At 44.4% G+C, this 22,592-nt stretch overlaps 1 protein-coding gene across 7 annotated transcripts in view; it reads right to left on the bottom strand.

The window, feature by feature from the left end:
• LOC115550393 (pleckstrin homology domain-containing family A member 5) overlaps positions 1 to 22,115 on the bottom strand; it is a 66,554-nt gene extending 44,439 nt beyond the window's left edge. For all 7 annotated transcript variants that reach the window (XM_030365351.1, XM_030365353.1, XM_030365354.1 and 4 more), the window contains exons 1-3: positions 21,960 to 22,115; positions 21,797 to 21,873; positions 20,731 to 20,788 (exon numbers count right to left, since the gene is read on the bottom strand). In XM_030365351.1, the coding sequence (XP_030221211.1) occupies positions 20,731 to 20,788; positions 21,797 to 21,873; positions 21,960 to 22,051 (227 nt within the window). In that variant the 5' untranslated portion in view covers positions 22,052 to 22,115. The remainder of the gene's footprint in view (positions 1 to 20,730; positions 20,789 to 21,796; positions 21,874 to 21,959) is intronic.
• Between the last annotated feature and the right edge of the window lie 477 nt (positions 22,116 to 22,592).

Genomic DNA, 22,592 nt, shown 5'->3' with positions numbered 1-22,592 from the left:
AGGTTTCAATAAATTACACTATACAACGTTTTTAATACCCCTTGAAATACATTATAATATTAATGTCGCAGACACACAAATAATCAACCAGCTACAAAGTTCCAACCATAGGTCCAACAGAAAACTAAGAACTACCTAAAAACTAAGACCTACACTAATTAGACGCAGGACTTTTTAATACCCTTTTAGCCCTGTTATTTGACATTTAAATATTCCAGACTTTTTGAGAACGTAACACCTCCTCACAGAGACCCTGCGTGAAGAAAGATGGGAGGCGAGGAGGACCGAAAGAGAGAGAGGTCAGCACTTTGGTGAACACTGACTGACAGCTGAGCTGACATCACAGGAAGTCAGAGTGTAGGAGCGTGGTTGAAAAAGAAGGCTTTGTTTTGACAGACACACTTGCTCCATGGTTGACTGACTCACTCACACTACCAAGTAAGACTCTGCCCTACCTTGGAGTCCTTTGCTGCTTGGACAGCCAAGAACTTCAACGCTCGCAAGTCAAAGCAGCCAATAGTGTTGGAAAATCTTAAAACTCCCCAAAACGGAGGACGAGACTAGACTTTTTCTCCCACCACAATTTACCCTGATAACTCTCAGAAGCATTGGCTTCAATCCCTGCTTCTGACAAGTTGGGTAAATCATCATATCAAAGCTTCCTTCAGATGAGGCATAGTATCTGCTAATTAAAATTGTGTGTCAACAAGCCAAACTAAGAATTATGCCGCATTGGCATTTTCTGAAGAAAAGGCTTGTGGTTGCCTTTGTTGGCATGAGCCAACTCGTCGTTTGCGCAATATTTCATGAGAATGCAAAAATGCTAATGCTTTCCACATTACCTAAGGGGCGTGTCCTTGATGGGCCCTCCAAGTCGTAGGTCCCTGGGATTATCTGAAGTGGACTGGTGGGTGATGAATAATGGCGTCTCATTTGCATAATCATATTCATATATTTGCATAACTCGTCCATAGCTATGCCATTTTTAACAGAATCAAAAAATGTGTAAACCATTTTGGGTCATTTAGTTTTACGGGTCAGTTTTCACAATATTTTCAAGGTTTTCGAAGACCTTCAAGGTCCAGCAAAATCTTGTCATATCCATCGAGGCCCATCTATCATGGGTCCTTGAGGCGAAAAGAGGACCGCATACCAAGTGTCAAAGTGTTGACACTTGAACCACCCCTGTACTCACAACGGTACCAAACCTTTTGGAAACCTCCTTTCTTCCAGTTGACATTTGTGTATTGTGGCAACCCGGCCCGGGCCAATTAAGGACATGCGGAACCCCTGAGGAACAGGTGGAGAAGCAGGGCTTAAATAGCTTGCTTCTCTACTCATTCTGGGCTCTCCCAGCCATGGGGCTCCTGTACGGAGAGACCGGTCCTCGTGGGTGACGGGATTCCACCCACGGGGGATAGGACCGTCGATTCCCCCCAGGTTTTTTTTTTGTTGTTGTATTGTTTTCCGTATGAGACTTTGTTTAATTTAGGATTAAACAATCCTTTTTGTTTTTTTGCCAGCTATGTTGTGTCCTGTTTGGGAGGGGGTTGTTCGCTCACCGTGCCATGTTACCACAGTATTTAATATGATAACTCCCGTGTATTCACGTTTGTAGTTTTGTGTTTTTGCACCATTCACTTTATCAAATAATAATACTATAAAACACATCTCTTTAAAGTATGCAATGTTTGGTCCCTAAAGGTAGAGGCACACTGCAATGATATATTCCCAGCGTTTTGGTCGTGGTTTGGTGTTGATCCCTCAAAAACGGTAGGATAATCACAGAAGATGAGGAGGAAGAATAATAATAGGAAACATGATAACAATAGTGTGGCTTGCATGGCTACCACACTAATGATACCGGTTGAGGATTTGCCTATGCATCATTTGTAACCTAATGGTTTCCTCGTCAACATTAGCTCCTTTGGGAAGGCGCACTGCACATGTTCTGCGGCGCGTGTGAAACCATGGGTGTACAAACAAAACATCAGAGGGATGGGATGGAAGACAGACATGGAAGAGGCAGGATGTAGGAGCCCTGATATATCGGGCGTGTACACTAGGCAAGGGGCGGAAAGCCTTTGCTTACAAATCTGAAATAGCGGGGGCTGTTTCATTATTTCTAAAATCAGACTGAAATTGAAGTCTGGGTATTTTTTTAAAGCAGTAATGTTAACAGAAAAATGCTGTTTGATAGTTTTATACCGCACGCTCCGGAGGGAAACCCCGCCTCTGGCAGACACACTTACGCTAGCCATGTGGAACCTACAAAACCACCCTCCAAAAGCATGTCTGGTTCGGCTGTGCTGGGAGACTGGGCTGGCAAAGAGACACAGATAATTTGTTTCAGCCTAGACCATAAATATGAAAGGGGGCCTGTTGTGCCGTCATTACAGCAATTAGACAGCAATTAGAGGGGGGATTAGCTGGGGTAAGATACACTATTACCTCTAAATAGGCCCTTGGAAGCGCCCCTTTAAATTTCAATAGAAATTTCCCTGAACCTATTATCTTTCCATGGAGCAGGAAGTGAGGATTTGTCTCCAGCCCCCCTCGCCCATGACGCTCAAATTACTAATAGTTGTGCAGTCAGAGAGCCTGAAAGATGAAGGCTTGGACATCATCATCACTCCCTGAGGACAAAGAGAGAGTGACCGTCTGGCTGACACAAACACACGCACACACACACACACACACACACACACACACACACACACACACACACAGGCAATGGGTATGAGTAAACAAACCAACAAACAGAGTTACAAGTAGAGTAAACAGCAGCCGTGAAATACAGAAGAAAAACACCAGCGGAGAGACAATGGATAACATCAAGTGAGACCGAGCGTGAAATTCTAATCCAGCCATGGGAAAAGGCATTTCCCTAAACCCCTGTCCTAAATGATTCACGAATAAAGTCGTCACGGCACCTACACAACCACTCGCCAAGGACAATCATCGTTGTCCACACCTCCAGCATCCTCACGCTGCACCCAGTCACGAGCAGAGGTGCTGACAGTCCATTGTGAGTCTAATGAATCCGGTGCGATGGGTCTGGAGGTGTAATCACGCTCGGTGGGGTGTAGATATTAGCGGGCTAGAGTGTGGATTTAATGAGGCCAATGAGACGAAAGCTGAGCTCTGGAGACTGACAACCACAAGAACCAGCCACCTGAATGTTTCTTATAAACATCCCCAGAGGAATAGACGGTAACAGCCCCTTTTTTTTTTTCAACACGTAATGAACATCGACTACTAGTACGTTTAACGTTGAAATGTCTCATTGGATGCTTCCCCTGCTTTGCATGAGCACAGAGGATGGGACTGACAATGCGAATGCTCTTGTCTCTATTTTAATAATAGCCAGACCTAGTTCTGCTGTTTCGCAGGAAGGGGCGCATAGAGCTGTTATTAAACCCCGTAAAACAGATAATAACCATAATCATTTCATAATTACATACAAAAACATTAATTACTCTGCTTAAACAGTCAGTATTATGAGATTAAAGGTTCACTATCTTTACAATTTTGGGCAATTTGATTAACATCAAATGGATATATTTACATGCTTGCAATCCCATTTAGGATTTGCAGCTGTGGCTAAGACTGCCTTCTGTCAAACTACAGGAATATGCTTGGTGCTAATCTTTCAGGAGAGGAGAAGTAATGCAACAAACCCAACATGTTTTTACATATAGGTTAAACTTAACTGTCTCCTTGTCTTCCCTAGCAAATAAGGTTAACGACTCTCAAACAAACATGCATGTCATCAAAAATTCTTAATGGCTTACCAAGAACTTTGCATCGTCAATGCTATGGAGGTGTTCAATAGGTGATGGTTAGGTTAGTCGGATAAAATGTAAATGGTTGACACGCTACCTCCCAGAAGAAACCGCAGTGGCTGAGATGATAGTAATCACAAGTGTTCGAGTGAGTAAAAGAGAGTGAGAGTGCTGTGGTACTGTGGCGTTATTTTGCCGCTCAACTTTAAGCCATAGAGAGCATGCTGGGCACGGTTGAGCTGTAGGTCCAGACACCCTGCCGTGACCTAGTTCCATCCAAGCCAATGAGGTGGTATAAAAGCTATCATTGAGACGTCATATATGAACATGTCCACCAATCACACACACAAAAAGCCCAATTCTAAATCATTGATCCCACAATACCCAAGTGAACCATTGCGGAGATATTAACCTTGACTCGTTGAAGTATTTTTGATATTCACCTCCACAAGCAAGACACAGAGACTGCAGTCAGAGAGAAAAAGAGAGAGAGGGAGCGACACAGCGTGATAGAGAGAAGATAATAGAGAATAGTGTGTGCTGTGTGACAGACCTTCCAGTGACACTGCTATTGACGAGCAGATTATGGGATAGAGTGCTGCTCTAGTTTCGGTGGTTCCAACGCTAGCCCCTGGCATGAAAGGACAGCAGTGGGCCAGTCACATACAGGGCCTGGCCAGGCTGGAGGTATACATTGAGAATGTGAGGCGATGCACATTTTTTCTTCTCATATAAATAGTAGGCCTATTTCGAGGACTTGGGAACGGAGAGCTTTTAAGATCCACGTGTGAGAATGTGCATGCATATTTCACTGTGTAAAATGTCACCAAGCGCATGCCTGTGTGGTTGTGGGTATAGTAGGGTGCAGATGCACGCGTTGGAAATAGCTTGATTAGGTTACAGGTGCACGTGTGGGAAATGCCTGATGAGGTCGATTATTTGATTTGCGCCCACGCGTCAGCCTCTGGCAGGTACAGAGCAAACATCTGTCAGGAACAAACAGGGCCGGAAGACCCTGCAGCAATGCAGTGAGTCTGCAGCACGAAAACAAACGCGGACTCCTGACACTTGCTGTTTGGCGAGGCCATGATGATTCAGTCATGGGTTTGAGTCATGTGGGTTATTTGCATGTGTTTTGGTTGAAAAAGAGGAAAGACAAAAACAAAGCGCATTAAAAAAACACATGGCTTTGGGACATGTTGATTTGCAAATGTATACGTCGGGGATGGTTTATCAGACAAGGAATAACTAAAGAGCTAAACTTCACTTCAACAGAAGTGCATATTATTTAGTCCCTAAGGCGAAATGGTATGGGATGGTTTATCAGACAAGGAATAACTAAAGAGCTAAACTTCACTTCAACAGAAGTGCATATTATTTAGTCCCTAAGGCGAAATCAAAACCAACCTTTGGATCCATTGTAAATTCCTGGTTCACAACCAAGCATGACATTGCAACATCCCCGGCAAGTGTTAGCTGACATGCCCGTTCATGCACAGTCAAACTTCAAAACAGTGGAAGAACAGCAGCAACACTAGAGCCCCGCAGTGCTGAACAGCTGCTTGACCTTTTCCTTTCCCTTCTTCCTGAAGCTATCATTGCATGTATGGACTAGGAGGGTCTGAATAGGCAGCACGGTATGCCCTCACAGCAAAAGACAATCAAACCATTGCCAGCCGACCATGCAGATGTGACATCCTGTAAATCAATGCTGCAAACAAGGCCAATCAATCCTGCTTCAAAACAATGGAGTCAGAGAAGGGGGAGACACCGGTCAAATGAGGAGATAGTGCAGACAAACAATACAGGCCTGTTTTTTTTCATTCACGTGGCCTATCTCTGGCGACGTCATGTCCCGCCACAACAGCCTATCAGGGGCCGTAAATCAAACGTTGTAAACCCTAAAGGCGTGAACGTGTTGCACCAGACACAGGGCTAGTGGAGGGAAGCGGTTTCAAAACACGGTTGGCTGTGCAGTTCTATGCGGTGGATATCATCATCATGTGTGTATGCAGGTCACCCTGCAGTGGTGGTGGTGGTGGTGGTGGTGGGCTGGTGGCTCCACAACCTGCCCCAGTGCACCTGCTGGGGCTGCTGTTGCTGCAGCTGCACCACTCCCCCAACCAACGCCTCAGAGTGGAGGAGTAATAATAGAGCACCACAAGCCGAGCCTCCTCGTTTCTCCATCTCCCAGCCAAAAACACACCGCCCTTTAAAGCAGCCGTGACCACTGCCCAGGGATAGAGGCTCCACGTTAATGTAACAACAGCTCCCTTCCGGGGCCCCCGGATACTCTGACCGACAGCTGTGTGTGTGTGTGTGTGTGTGTGTGTGTGTGTGTGTGTGTGTGTGTGTGTGTGTGTGTGTGTGTGTGTGTGTGTGTGTGTGTGTGTGTGTGTGTGTGTGTGTGCGTGTGTGTGTGTGTGTGTGTGTGTGTGTGTGTTGTGTGCGAGTGATTGTGTGTATGTGTTTAAACTATGTTATGGCATGAGCGTACTCTGTTGACGATGACCCAACATTGAGACACTAATAGTAAGACTTAAGACATGCGGGGAGTAAACTGGTCAGAATTCCTCAACCAACTACTCCAAAGAATTGCCAAACACACTCACACACACACATGTTCAAACGCACACTGTTGTTTACATCTGGTCTCGACGTCTCGTCAAAGCAGATTTAGCTGTAGCGAGTGACAGCATAAGGGAAGGATTACGCGCTCGGTTTCTGAATTAGTCTTACTAATTTAGAGCGTCCCGGTGATAAAACAGCAGTGTGGCAAGAACACCAGCAGCACAGCTCCGGGTGCTGTGCAGCATTACTAAATGAACAGGTCACAGAAAAAAGGCAGTATATCATTTGAATAATCAATATGTCACACGATTTTAAACAGTTAGATAGCATGGTAGTATATTAGCATATAAATAGATAGAAATTTATACTTCTAAAAGTCCACCAATGAAACCATGGCACACTTCATGTTGTTTTCCTAAAATTTTCTGCTAATTTAGTGTTAATGATGATTTCACATAAATTTAATTACGGCCCAACAGGCGCACACACACACACACACACACACAGGCAGATGCACACACACACACAGTCAGATGCACACACGCACACATACACACACACGCACACACACACAAACACACACACACACACCACCCCCCCGTAGTGTCAACACCCCGCACTCCGTCGGCCTGCATTCTAAATCCTGCGAGAGGGTGGGGCCTCCCCCGGCTGCCGGTTTCATCCTCATCCAATCCAGGGAACATCTGTGACCAAAATGTGGGAATAAGAGAACGGCGTTCACAGACATTAACAAAAAGCCTTCAGGGGGGGGACAGAATCAGACGGCGTGAAACACGTCACGCCACGCTAGACGTACGGCATCACCTCAAGGCCGCGAACGCCCACGCTTTTGACTCGCCGCTCCGGGCGCGACGAGAAGAACTAGGGTCCTCTCTAAACCACGCGCTTAAGTGCCACTTACCTGAGAGGATGATTCAACATTAGGAGGCACACGGTGAGGAAATGCGTAGGAAGGAGAAGAAAACAGAAGAGACAAAGACAGAGCACTGTAAGTGGGCTGAGCTCCAAGTCGAGGATGACAGACGCGGACTAGGAGGAGATCATGGCGACTAGGAAACAAACACAGATGATGGGATTCTCACTTGCGTGTCACGTTGAAGTGAGTTATGCTACAGTGTGTTGTAACACTAGGTTCGATCATACTATAAATTCTCAATTCTTGACTGAATAAAAAGGAAGAAGATATGCAACAATGTGCATCACACCATGATGTAATATAAGGCGTGTAACAAAAACACATAGAGGAAAACATTTTGGAGGGACATTTGATGACGATATGGTTCATTGTGGTGAACCCTAGTGGGAGTCACAAGGAGGGCCAGAATATCTGTGGTCACCAATGTTATTGTTGCGTAAAATCCCCTTGGAAATCTGTGTAACATGCTGTATGCAAACAATACAATACAATACTGCCCTCTCATGGCACAAGTGTCTCAATTGTAGGCCTTTCTAATTGTAATAAAAACAAGGCCAAAAACAGAAGACAAAGGGAAAGAATATCACCGATCTATTTATAATAAGAAATACTAATTGTAGGTGTACTTCAGATGCCAAAAAGTTAAAACTGTACTGCCAAAGATGGGCAGGATCTTTAAGAGGGAATCTTTGCTGAATTTGCAATGCAATGAGACTGCCCTCTGCTGGTCAAAAGTAGTGCTCACAAATAGTGAACACTGAAACTGAGACTGACACTACACTCAACAGTCCTAAAAGCCCAAAGGGATCAGAGACAGGGAAAGAACAGGCTGTTCTAGGTCAGGAGTGCAAACAATTCATTGTATACAGTGAGATTAATCTCATGTGCGGAATCCCACACATACAAACAAATCCCACATGCACACAATTTTTTTCGTGTTTTGCCATGTCAGTGTTCGTCTGACTTTCTACACATGCATAATTATCTAAAGGATGCTGCAAAACATGAACCGTAACCATATATTCTATACATAATATATAACACAAAATATAGGTGTATATATATCAGAAAAGTCTTGAGATCCAATACAGAACAATATACTGGCGTCTAATATATGGTATAAAATGAGACAATATTTTGCAGTAGCAACACACATGACTTTGGTTGTATCTAAATCGCAGTCTGCCAGACGATAAACCAGTATTTTTTCCTTGCTGATGTATAATAATTTTTTCACTTTGAAATAACTTCAAGACAAAAGAGGATAGAAGAGCATATCAAATAATGAATCTGTGCTCCACTGCATCACAGCACACATGACAGAGAGTGAGGTATTTCTCAATGCTTTGCTTCTGTGCCCAGCTGTAGTAACACCTAGCATCAACACGCAGGCGGATGCAACAGAGACACAGCTCCTACATAATAATACAAATGTGTGACGCTTCTATCTAAAAGCATCTTACATGAACACTATCAGTCCATACACTCTTATCAAGGGTGCCCCTCAGTGGGAATCAAACCCCTAACTCTAGAGGTTAGCAGGTTTGAACCCCTTACCCTAACCCGACCTATGGGTTGGCTTGAATTAGGAGGTAGAGCAGGTTGACTTAAAACCAGAAGGTTGCCAGCTCAAGCCCAGGCTCCTCCTAGCTGAGCGTTGAGGTGTCCCTGAGCAAGACACCTAGCCATAACTGCTCCCAATGAGTTGGCTGTCGCCTTGCATGGTTGACTCTGCCGTCGTGTGTGAATTTGTGTATCAACAGTTGTGCGTCATGTAAATGACAGTGAGTACAAGGCTCTACCAGTTGAGCTATACAAAGACATCATTTTTATAATTTTTTTAATGTGAATACCGTAATAGCTCGGTAGCTTAGGCATTCAGGGAAAGATATATTTTGGCAAAGTGCAGCTATGCACGCATAAACAGATAAATTGTTGCTTATTGAGCTGGTTTAAATAAAGACCAAAGCAATCTGTGACATGGTTTGAGACAGAGGAAGACGGAACACTGGAGTATTTTCAACTTCCGCGCTATTTTTAGAAGTAGCTTCATTCTTTTTTAACTACCTCTCCGACATTACTAGAAAACAATGTAACCGCATCGAGCGATCCGGAAATGATGCAGCAGATGTATTTGCTGAAACCGAGTTTATGAAATCAAGGCCCTCTTATATAAGAGACAGAGGAAAGGGCAGTAAAATGAAGTGAAATGAATGAGATGTCATAAAATGATGACTTTTCTTAAGCGGTATCATGACTCTCATGGGAAAAAGGACAATTTAGAATACATGCTGGAACAGACAGGATGTAACTCGAAAACAAGAATCAAATTAAATGCCATAAAATCTGCTCCTCATAAAGGCAGCTGGATCATATCTCCACCATTGCTTTAGTTCTGTGACCGCAGAAGTAGTCGCCAACATCTTAATCGTATTTTCCGTCAATTAGATATAAATCTTCCCGTTTCATGCGCTCATACTAGAAGTAAAAACACGCCAATCTGCTTTTCAAATGAAACTGAAACCAGAGGCAAACAGTGTCACAGAAAGTACCCTGACAAAGAGTTTCTTACTAGTGAAGTCATGTTTTCACAATGTGACCTGTACAGGTTCCCGTTATTATTGCAAATTTTATTAAGAAGCATATTTCATGCTGACGGTAACCGCTCAACACTGGATTCATTCCCACACTCACGAGAGCTCAGGAGCAGTGTGTGAATGGAGGCCCACTGAATAAGTCCTGCTCATCTTTCCCAGGAGAGAACCTCAGTGCAGTCAATTGGTAGCTCACAGTAATAGAGTAGGAGGGTTCTGAGAATGCTACACTAGTATTACCTTCCAAGAGGTTCATGATTAGACTACATCATTTACTAAGTTAACTCGATTAGTAGTCAATTGGTTGTGTTTAGTAATATCCTTTCAGGCCTTTTGTGGTTTGCTCTGCAGATTACCAACTTTAATGTGGTGCAAAATCCGTTGAGATATATACGTTATTAAACATCAAAAAAGATAATTGGGAATACTTATAGCACAAATCGCACTTGAATATGAACATTGAGAGACACATCTTTTAGTTCAAGTATTTTCTCCAATACCTTGCTACGTTGCCTCCACTCAGACTGATATCAAATGTCATCAGGGCTCCTGAGAACATGCCTGAATACTCAGCAGGTACTCTATCCGCTCGCACTCTGACAAATTACCAGAACAAAACCAATTCCAACCATGCTGTCCAATGCGATACACTGTGTATATAACATTTCCATCTACAGAAAAGAGCCAATTTCAAGTTTGGCAGCACGCCAACGGCAGGAGTCGTTACCATCACGTTGCGTTTGAGTTGACTTCCTTCCACACATTTTTAACACACTCGTTAAAAACACTCAATAAGTGACTGACAATAGGAATAGGGCAGTACACAGTTTACACATTAGTCATAATCAACTGCATATTAAACAAAACCGTGTTATTTAGTCTGAATGGTTGCACACAGATACAATCAATATCCGTTCAATAACAAGAGATATAAACAGTTCCACGTTTAAACCTAATGCTGTGTTTGTAGCTATATCTTGGGCAAGTAGGGGCTTTTTTATGTATCTGTCTCCTTCCAGAAACAGCAAACCATAAGCAGGCAGAGCAGTGTTTCCCACACATTTTTTTTTTTGCTCAGACGAAGTTCGTGTTGCTCTCATTGGGAAAAAAAAATCGCCACATACCCACCCCCCCGTCCCCCCATCAACAATCGCTCCATACCAACCCCCCCCCCCCCCCCCCCCCCCCCCCCGTCAACAATCGCTCCACCCCCCCCCCGTTAACAATCGCTCCATACCCCCCCATCCCCCCCATAGTCTCCAAAATTTCTGTGGGAAACACTGAGGCAGAGGGAGGTAGTAACGACATACTACAGAAATTAAGGTTGTATTCGTGAAAGCAACCATTAAAAAACAACTGTAGCTTGCCCACATCCAGAGTGATAGTTAGATAGATAGATAATGAGAGACAGAGAGTGAATAGTAGAGTGATAAAGAGAGAAAGAGGCAGTGCTCCTAATGCCTAATACATGTGCATCATCCACACTAGTTTCCAAGCCAACAATAAACAGATAAGATTTAAGAATGAGTGCCACCATCATCATGCAAGCAACCAAATCATACACGAACTAGCCCACAGTTGGCTGCACCAGTCAAATTACACATAAATACAACTTTCTGAGAATCGTAAACTGAACTCAGCCTTCAAAACAGCACTTGTTTTGCTTTAGGTTAGGCTGAATTCGAGTCTTAACAGACACAGTGCAGGCGACGAGATTTGAGTTGGGAGGCAAGAGTTTGTGAGGCAAGAGTTCACTTGGCAGCCCACAAAGAAAAGTAAACATCTGATAAGAGTCAAGAGACTGCAGATGACATCATGGATTTGTGGGCAAAGCCGGCAGTCCCTCCTGTCTGTCTGTGAGTCAGCTGACCCCGAACAGACGGCGAGCGCAGGGGAGCAGGAAGCACTGGGGGAGGACAAAAGTAGATCTGGGGATGAGCTTTGCACCAGGCAGCCAAGGGTTCAGGTTTGAAAATAGAACTCTACGTTCCCGTTGGATGCAGCGTTTGAGATCCCCATCGCTCCCCTGCATATTGCTTTGCTGCTGTTGAAGGCATTGCGATAGGTAATGGCTGGTCTGAGGGAAATAGGCTGTAAGTATAGGCAATAGATCTCAGCAAGTCAGAATGTACGGTTTACTTAGCACTTGGACGTCAAATATTTGTTCAAACCGGAATGGAATGAGCTATGGTTGTGTTTGTGTGTGTGTGTGTGTGTGTGTGTGTGTGTGTGTGTGTGTGTGTGTGTGTGTGTGTGTGTGTGTGTGTGTGTGTGTGTGTGTGTGTGTGTGTGTGTGTGTGTGTGTGTGTGTGTGTGTGTTTGTATGTGTATGAGTGTGTATATGTGTGTGTTTGTTAGTGCGGGGGGGGAAAGAGAAAGACTGCTGACATAAGCAGTGCAGTCACTGCAAGATTAAGCAATAAATGCATTGGATTGGACAGTCAGTGCTCTCTGCCTCAAACAGACATGCATGTAAATGAAAACACACGCAAACCCTCACACTCTCAGATAAACAGATGAATACTCCCAACATAATTGGAATGAGGTAAGCAGGATATTCAGGCAACAGTCAATGTCCATACAGAAGGAGTCGGGCAGGACTAAACAACCAATATTTAACTGAACAAGGATGGCTGAAATGAAAATGCCTGCCTGGCAGACTGATTGAACGTTGAATGGCGCTACAGGTTATTCAACTCGCTGGGGTTGTTCGTTGGGGAGATAATAATAAACCCTCTCCTGGGATTTGGCACCACCTCCCCATTAAACCCTGTTTTTATCTCTATCTGGCTCCTTCAAGTCCACGCAAAGATGAACAACCTTGTCAGAAAGTAAACATATCATGACAAAGCCTGGGGTTTCTCAGAAAGATTAGTCTACGAAAAGATAAGGCCGGATAAGGTCTCTCTCTCTCTCTCTTTGTCTCCCTCTCTTTCTCTATGTCCCTCTATCTCTATGTCTCTCTCTTTCTCTCTCCCTCTCTCTCTGACAACATGGGTAACATCAAAGGCCAGCGCCTCAGGCAGCAATACATTTGTGCTACCTGTCAGTGAGCTGGAGGTATAGAATAGGGATTTGCATGAGGATTACAACAACATATAGGCGAGTGAGAAAACACAGGCAGAGACAATGTCCTGGTGACAGCATTTCCTCTCTCAACAAACACCTGAGAGAGAGAGAGAGAGAGAGAGAGAGAGAGAGAGAGAGAGAGAGAGAGAGAGAGAGAGAGAGAGAGAGAGAGAGAGAGAGAGAGAGGGAGGAGAGAAAGAGAGAAATAGAGAGTGAGAGAGACAAAGAAAGAGAAAGAGAAAGAGAGAGCGAGCCATAATACTTTTGTTATAAAAGCAGAGAGAAGGCATACATCAAAGCCAGGGAGCTGTGATGTTAACGCATCTGCTGCTCCTACTGCTAAATTGAAAACTAGGCAGCTTCCAGTATATCAACTAGCCCTGTATCACCCCATTCACTCTGTTGGATAACATGGAGAGACACATTACTGTGGGTGGCCTCTCTCTCTCTCTCTCTCTCTCTCTCTCTCTCTCTCTCTCTCTCTCTCTCTCTCTCTCTCTCTCTCTCTCTCTCTCTCTCTCTCTCTCTCTCTCTCTCTCTCTCTCTCTCTCACAGAAGCTGTTGAGAAACTCAATGACTAACTCATACTAAATCACTCCTGGTTTGGCTTGAGATTAAACAAATTGCGAGTGAGTGCATTTGTAACAATTAGTTTGAGGTAACAGTGCCCGACTTACTCCCAAGTCCTCCGCAGATGTTTTATCCCAGCACTCGCAGTCAGCAGAGCGATGGCCTCCAAGAGCCCCTAATCATTACAGCCCATCTGGACGACCACTGGCCCCGGTGCTCACTGTGTCTGCTGGTCTGAGACGGGATCAGACAGGAGAGAGAGAGAGAGAGAGAGAGAGAGAGAGAGAGAGAGAGAGAGAGAGCTGGACGGAGAGAGAGAGAGAGAGAGAGAGAGCTGGACGGAGAGAGAGAGAGAGAGGGTGCGGGATAGAGAGAGAGAGAGAGAGAGAGAGAGAGAGAGAGAGAGAGAGAGAGAGAGAGAGAGAGAGAGAGAGAGAGAGAGAGAGAGAGAGAGAGAGAGAGAGAGCGAGAGAGAGAGAGAGAGAGAGAGAGAGAGAGAGAGAGAGAGAGAGAGAGAGAGAGAGAGAGAGAGGACAGTGTGTACACCTCACCTTGACTCAGCAGGAACCTGGTGCCTATTTAACAGCTTAATTGATTCCAAGACTCCATTGACACGAACGACAGAGTACAGGCACCTTGCCAGAAAGAAAATAATGAGATTCCATCAGTGCACACAGGTCAGGCCCGTTGGCCGATGAGCGTTTAAACTGTACACTGTGATCTCTCTGCCGCTCCATACCCCATGAATAGGTCATTATTCCAAGGAGACTTCTGAATACATGCAACAATTGGCCATTTTATTCAAGGTTTCAGCCTGCGGGTCCCAGATGTACTGTAGAATTTTTCTCGTCTTTTTACCTGCCAGAGTGGAAAAATTGACTTGCCAAGACATAGTTGTAGTACGTAACCCTGAGGTGTTTTGACCTACCAAACGGGCAGATCTGTACACCATTGAATGGTGGCAGGTGTTAATTGTGGACCCTGCCCTGCAGGGTCAAACGCTTTGAAAGAGTGGTACACACTTTGGTCAGTTTCCCATTGTAAAATATGATTAAAAATACTTAAAGCAGCACTAAATCATGAGTAACTGTAACCCATGTGGACGTGGTCTAATCTGCAATATTCTGGTTATAACCGAAGCTCTAATTGAATTATAACTTAAAAAAGCATGTTAGTGCTAAATTAATAATGGATAAGGCTCTGTGTTAGGGAATGTGGTAAAAAAGCATAGCTGGAAGACATAATTGGAAGGATAACAGAAATTGTATTCTCCTAAGTTGTTGGTTAGACATATTACAGACTTGTTTTACTGGTGGGCTGAGTGAGGACATCACCTCCTGGAAGACCCAAATTTCCAGCTACCAGCCCCACAGTAGCAGCCACAGACAGGCCATAGCTAGCCCTGCGCGTTATCAATGCAGTCAAATGAAGTAGCTAAGCTTGGCACAACATCAGCAGTGCCTGGCTCATGGCAGATTACACAAAGGATTACTTTGCAGTTCAAGAGCTCTCCCAGCATTAAATCATAGATGCCATTTAAGACCTAGGAGGCTTTGAAACCAAATAATTACCGTAGGCTATTTCTTCCTCCCTAGGCATTTGGTAATATGAGAAATGACGATATTCATTGAGCTACACTCTCACAACCCGATGCTTGAGCAGATAAAGCTGAATGGCTTAGTAGTGCAGGAGCAGTTTAAGGACCCAGTGGACTTTTTCTCTGCCAGACATTCTTCACTACCTGCTGGGTCGGAGCTGTGGTCGTACCCTAGCGGTGGGACCAAGGGGGGCGGTGACGGTGAACGGTGATTGGTGATGTAAACAACCGTCACCAGAATCAAGGTGCACGATTTTTCAATATCCATCCAAGCACACAATGGTCTGAGAGCTTACAGAGGATACAAAAACAAAGACAGACCTAGTTGATTCATAGCAAATGCAATAGCAATAAGCCAGTTCTTTGGCCGGATGGTGGCCGAGCATTCTAGAAGGAATTAAAAACAGCAGAGCACAGGAGCCTGACCTGACCTGAGCTGCCGATTCCCAGAGGAAACTGCACTAATCAGCGTAGGTCTGCAGCAGCCATTGATATCAGAAGCTCTCTTACATGCATGAATACACACACACACACAAACACACACGCACCAAAAACAACGACAGCAGACGTTTTAAACTTAACGTAAAAAACACAATCCACTAGCAGTTTGCCCGAGGTACAGGCCAGATGGCAAAGACCCCCACTGAGACTTAAATACGTGAGCGCTGTCTTAGCAGCCCAAAGCAGCCTGCCTGCCTGTCTGTCTGTCTGCCCCCCACCCTCCCAACCGTCCCTTCTCCTCAGGCATTAGAGAGACTGACAGACAGAATGGATGATCCACAAACCCAAATCTACCGTTTCTCATCTTGTATCATACCTCCAACATGAGCTGTTTGTGTGTGAGACTGGGAGGGAGAGAGAGAGGGAGGAAGGGAGGGAGGGAGGGAGGGAGGGAGGGAGGGAAGGAGTCAGTGAGTCAGCATCCACAGATATATGATCCTCCCCCCTTTTAGGGGTGGAGGATCTGAAGGACTGAATACTCGACCCTGAAAGCAAAACTTAACCTTCTTCTCCGGGTCACTCCCTAGTGATGGAGCTTTCAGTCACCTTATTGTGGAAGTGTTTTCAGATAGCTGTCGCTTGCTATAGGCTGCACTTGTTTAGTACAGTAGTAGCCCCCCCTGTAGCCCACGTGGGTAGGGGGTCGCATATGGTTCCTAGTTAAGCTTACGATTTACTATTTAACCATTTAGCAGATGCTTTGATCCAAAGCGACTTACAGTGAATTCAGACGGATACATAGAAGTGCTTAAGGAAAGTAGGCCTTAGGGAATCTTGATCAAGGATGACATTGGGATAAACCCAGTACCTTTCAGCTGGGAGTCGTACACCCGAGCCAACATTTAGGATGGATACAATATGGTTAGGGAACACATTATTATGTCATGTGGATGCTAATTTTAAGGTTACCGGGATCTAGGTTAATTGCTCCGACTCTGCAGCAGCGCAGAGAAATGTCATGTCTCGTTTTCTCGGCAAGCCTCGCTTTTTGAAGGTGGGTGGGAAGAGCTTTTATCTTCAAAATTGAGTCGGAAGATAGCTTGATACAGCAAATCGTGCACCTTTGTGTTGAATATAAACGAAATATACAATATATGTTGGGAAATGTCTATCATAAACCTGGTTAGAAACCGTTTGTAACAGTGCAAGGGAATGATCATCTACAAAGAGCTATGCATGCAATGTCCATTGCTCTGCGCTTCCTACCTGAATTGACCACAAGTCTTTAAAATGAAGACAGTGCAAGTACCATACACAGTCTGGATCCCAGGAGATCACCTGTTCAAACTCGCACACAACGTCTAACTGATCACTGTTTTGATTGTTTTTTTTGTTTTGTTTTGTCTTGTTTTTGTTTTATTTATTTATTATTGCTTATGTTTATTTATTATTTATTTATTTATTTATTTTTTCCACAATGTCTTGTTTTTTAAAAAATGTATGATGACTATATGCTCTGTAAGGTGACCTTGGGTGTCTTGAAAGGCGCCTCTAAATTAAATGTATTATTATTATTATTATTACAAAAGCTGTCTGATAGGCCACCTCGTGCAAGTGCCTCATTTCTCTCGGGTCAACGGCATGTCTCATTCAATCAATGCACTTGGCAGATATCCCAAATGCCAACCACATAACATCAAATGATAAACAGTTGCGTTTAAGTGAAGACGACAGGCAGAGCACCAATTGACTAATCCATAAGAGGATTGCATTCGGAAACAAAATTGTACTAAGATGCTTTGAGTAGTAATCATATCATTCAATAGGAGGATTCAATATTGATCCACCCAGCAACAAAAAGCACCCAGGACGTACTTATAAAGTGCACTCAGACAACATTCAACAATCTCCCCAATCTATAAGTAATCCACTACCGAGACTTTTAACAAAAATTGGCCCCAATTGTCACCATCGTCATCTTCTGTGGTCTACGATGCATAATTCAGCAGCGGAAATCCAGAAATACAAAACCTAATGAATATCATGTCTCAGCACTAGGCTGGCGGACATTTTGATGTCGCAATTTACACAAAGGAGTTGTCAGGAGAGTAAAAGAATGTACTTCAAGACAAGAGCCATGTCTCCAGGAGATGAACCAAAATACAGCCTGAATAATTAGCCAGCAGTCGTTCTGATCATTTAAAAGCACAGTCTGTCTTGAGACGGTGCCTCATTACTTGAAGCTTAGCCATTCGTAACAATGGGAGATCGCTGTTATTATTCAAGGGAATATGAAGTGACAAGGGCACAGGCTGGAGAGACCAACAGTGAGACGACTACAAAGCATCTGAATCTGCAATATAGATGAAGCCAGAGCCTACCATTCCTGAACATGATAAGATGCTTGGTATACATAAGGCTTTATGCTAATGTTTCATAACTATTCATTGCGAAACACATTTAGGAGGAGTGTAACAGTAATGTTGAACAAATGAAGTAATTCTTAGTTAGTGTTCAGAGCACATCACTTCTGAGCATAGCCAACAATACGGGCATTGGAAAGAATTAAATCAATGACGTACAATAATACTTATTTCTAATTATACATCGTGTTATCTATATCAATCCTGGTTTTGCAGTACATTCAAAAAGCATATGTCACTCAGCTGCAGTGTATTTCAGTGTAGGGCTTAGTGCTTAGCTGCTATAAATGTGAAAATCCCATAGAACCTCCAAAGCAATGTATCTAGGTACATCATTAAAGGGAAAATAAGTATTTGTCTGTACAAACCCATTAATGGGATGTATTTTATTAATGGTTAATTAAGTCGGGACAAGCCTACTCTTGTGATGTCGTAACAAGCTAGTCATAAAACACTCAGTATTATTGCACACTGGGCGGGAGCTATTGCAAGGTCACGGTTCGCTGATGTTTAACCCCCCCCTGGGCCGGGGGCTGAGGCGCAAGGTGTTGGCACATGACACAGCCTCTCCACAAAACTAAAAGAATTAGAGGCCGTATTTGCAGCATGACCACCCACAATATAACCTGGGAACAGAGTGGCGGATTGCGAAGGAAGACTCACAGGGAGTGATTTGATCAAACATCTGCGTCGACCTCCATTCATTCACAATCCCATAAAGGAATCAAATCTCGCAGATGAGTCAGGCCTTCCTCGCACACTGTCACACCAGCACCCAGACCCCCACACGCTGCCCCATTGAGAACACATCCAATCAGAGAGAGAGGCTATGTCAGCACAATCTGCTCATTGAAGCCCATGCTGTGTACCCCAACAGCAACAGCTTAAAGCTATGTAGCTAGCCTTTATATGGATCCAAGTGCGGTCATAAGGCTTGGATTCAGGCAGCTTGTTTTTCCAAAAAAGACATCGGGCAAGTGACGAGATACAAAATAAAAACAAAGTGTAAGCAAACTGAAAAGGCTATAATATTGTGGAACAGCATTACCCTGTTCACTATGAGGGGTAGGTCATTAAAATAACTGGTGCTGGAGGATTTTCTGAGGATTTACTTGGCAGCTTCTCACAGTGCCTGGACAGATGTGGAGCTCTGTCAGAGATAGTTATGAGCCGAAATTGTCAACACCCGCCATATTAGAACAATGATCGCATTAAATTCGGAGAAGCTTGATTGATGACTCAACAACAAGCAACAAACAACAAACATCAAACACCTTAGCCACATGTTTGAAGTACCTTGAAGATCCTCAAGAAATCTGGGGTAGAAATTCCATCTCCATTGATGATCCCAGCAAAAGAACATCTCAGCTTCCTGTTTCAACTCCATTGATAGCTCCATCAGGCACAAGCTTCCACTCCATTGATTGTTATAAAGAGCATCTCAGCTACGGCTTTTTACATTGATAGTGCCACAGACCCAGTACATGAGATGAAGAGGAAGACTGCTGATTGCCCTTATAAGGACTCCTGGGGGATACCTACATCGCCATGTTGAACCACAGAGGGGAACAAACAAAGGGACAACAGAGACACACCGTTAGGTAAACATCGCTGTGGCTTGTGCTAACCACACCGAGGTTAAACCAAGTTCCCGGTTACTACAGCGACCCTTGTTGGGTCAAACATAGTGCAGCCTCCCCTCTCCTTCAGACAAACACAACCTCACACATTGTCTGCACACCACGGCCAACAGCTTGAAGGAATCTCAATAGCACCTTGTAATTACTCACACTGACTCACAACATCGTGCTGTTTGCAAAGTCTACCCCAGACAACATCCCCCATGCAAGTCTGAGTAGTGTGGCAGACGCACAACGTTCAATTAATGACCGGTGGGTGAGCAGTGTGTTTGTTCTGCACGGAGGAGGCCGTGATTTAGAAGGGGAATATGACATTATTGACTCCCTCTCTCACAGTCTGAATGCCCTCCACGGGGGTTCTCTGAATCTGCTCCTGTGTGCCATGCAGGCACAGGGACTTAGTGGATGAAAATAAACAATATATTAGGGGAACATACTGTGTGACTCTAATCTTCTTACGGAGAAGGCATTTGTGTATGTTGCCAAACAGAATCACACAAGGCTCTGAAGGCCCGTGCTGAAATGTGTTGTGAACAATATGTTGGAAATACAACCAGATTTTAATCTCATCTATTCTCAGCAGCCAGCTGAGGAATCAGTGTTGACAGTGACAATCCTTCAACGCTATCACAAGAGCAGGTGGTATAGTAGGAAGGACAACTTCTGAATCATGTGGGTCAACCAGATAAACGTGGCTCATATGCACTTGACAAAAAACAATATGATTATACAGATAATTATAATGACATTGTGTTGTTATTATAATAATACGTTAATCATGCAATTCAAACAAACATCACTGCCCTACTGGCAAACGGAGAGAGGATCAACAAGGGACAGAAAGTTTGAAAGCCTTGGGGACGAAAAGTAGTCTACACTACGCCCAAATATATGTGGAGCGACCATGTAATGATTAACTAACGAGGTGCAGTGCAGGCAAAGGAGCTTTAAGGTCCCTAGTCGGAGCCGTACATGGTGCTTCCCGTTTGAATTGGAACCCGTGTCGTCGTGCTGCTCTGAAGGCATGGGGGTGTTCTTTTATGAATCCCGGTGACATAATAACCTGATGATAACGAGGAAGGACGCAGTGCTTTCAGACTTACTTGATGAAACATCGTGCTCCCTCGAAAGTGAATCCTTCTTCCCACCCCGTCGGTAGGTCTGTTTTTAGGGAGGGTCATGCCAAAACAGAGGGGGGGGGGGGGGGAGAGGGGGAGAGAGAGAGAGAGAGAGAGAGAGAGAGAGAGAGAGAGAGAGAGAGAGAGAGAGAGAGAGAGAGAGAGAGAGAGAGAGAGAGAGAGAGAGAGAGAGAGAGAGAGAGAGAGAGAGAGAGAGAGAGAGAGAGAGAGAGAGAGAGAGAGAGAGAGAGAGAGAGAGAGAGAGAGAGAGAGAGAGAGAGAGAGAGAGAGAGAGAGAGAGAAAACGGTGAATGACCTGCCATGCTGGCTGTCAAACATTCAGAGATATTCACAGCGCACTCACTAAAAGCGCTGCGGTGATTTTTTTTCGGGTTCTGGCATTCAGTAAAGCATAAGAAGGTGCCATTAAATTGAATTTGACGTTGAAGTGGACAGGACTTACGAATCGAGATAAATATATTGACTCACATGCGCTAGCTCACTATTCAGCAGCTGTTGCTGGATCACTGTCAAAGCAGTGATCCCACAACGGTGCCGCTAAAGCCCATAGTAGCTCACTAGAGCAGGGGGCTCTATTTAACGACATCATATGCTGATAGTATATAGAGGTTGTATATTACCGATTCTTTATTGTGTTCTATATATTATGCTCTGTATATTATGCTCTCTCAGTGAACACACATTCTATTTCCACCTGTACGGGTATTTTTTTTTAATGTATATATAATTGTTATCTTTCTCTGTGTAAGTCTACCCGGATGTGAAGATGGACGTTGTACCTCGCCAATATAAGTGTCCAACTTCGGAAGGGGCGATCAAAGTGGCACCTTGGCAGAGGTGGTGGTGCACGAGAGACTCGTCTTTTTTTGTTTTAAAGCGCGAGCGCCGAAGTCCGCTCGCGCATCTATCTTCAAAGCCCGGTGGTTCAACCGTGACAATTTCACCCTCACGGCTAGAAGTGGAAAAACGACGGCTATACCGAGTATAACGTGAGCTAAATTACCAGGTAAAGACTAGATAACACCCGTACCTGGAGTTTTCCTGTGGCCGGTGATCACCGCCTCGCCGCTCACTGGATGCAGCCAGGTTGTACTCTTGGCTTCTTCGCTGTTGGTAAGAAACGGAAAAGGCGTTACACATTTAAAAACGGACATGGGGATATACTTTGCCCGTTTCCAAGTCACGGTTATTACTTTACGAAGAAGACGCGTCCATCCCGCGTTACCCCGTAACTCCAGTAAGGGGGGAGGCAGGATATCCACTCGGGGTGCAGGTCCGCCGCCATGTCTAGCAGTACTGTACAGACGCGGCAGCGCGTCTCCGCCGCCGCGGCTCGTACACGGGAGCCTTGGCAACGGCGGTGGAGCCCAGGAGCCCGCTAATTTTCAGAGGCTCATGATAACTGAAATACAATTTCAGTTCGATATTTTCTATTCAATAAACGAATTTTCAAGGGATGTGCACACGTTTAAGTTCACATAAATTAGGTTTTGGTGAATCGTTTTGTTAAACTTGTTTGGATATTAGACTGAAACATAATTGAAGACTAAAAGTTTTGCAAGCAAGCCAAGTGCAAGGTGTATTGAGTAAACAAAGACGGTAAGCAGACAAAAAGAAACACACTCAAACGCACGCACACACACACAGACCCACACGCCTCCAAATCTTTTGATATTTAGGCCCCGCCTCCTGTCATTGTGCCCTGAAACTGCAGGGTCAACCTTTCACGTCGTACAAAGGCCAGCCACCCAACACTACTCCACACCGCTTGTTTATCGGCAGCAGCATGCGGCTTTGTGTGCGGACACACCGGGTAAAATCTACTA

Source organism: Gadus morhua, chromosome 9 (genome assembly GCF_902167405.1).
Source record: "Gadus morhua chromosome 9, gadMor3.0, whole genome shotgun sequence".
NCBI classification, from domain to species: domain Eukaryota; kingdom Metazoa; phylum Chordata; class Actinopteri; order Gadiformes; family Gadidae; genus Gadus; species Gadus morhua.
The sequence above is the reverse complement of the archived record's forward strand: the minus strand, read 5'-3'. Positions and strand labels throughout refer to the sequence as shown.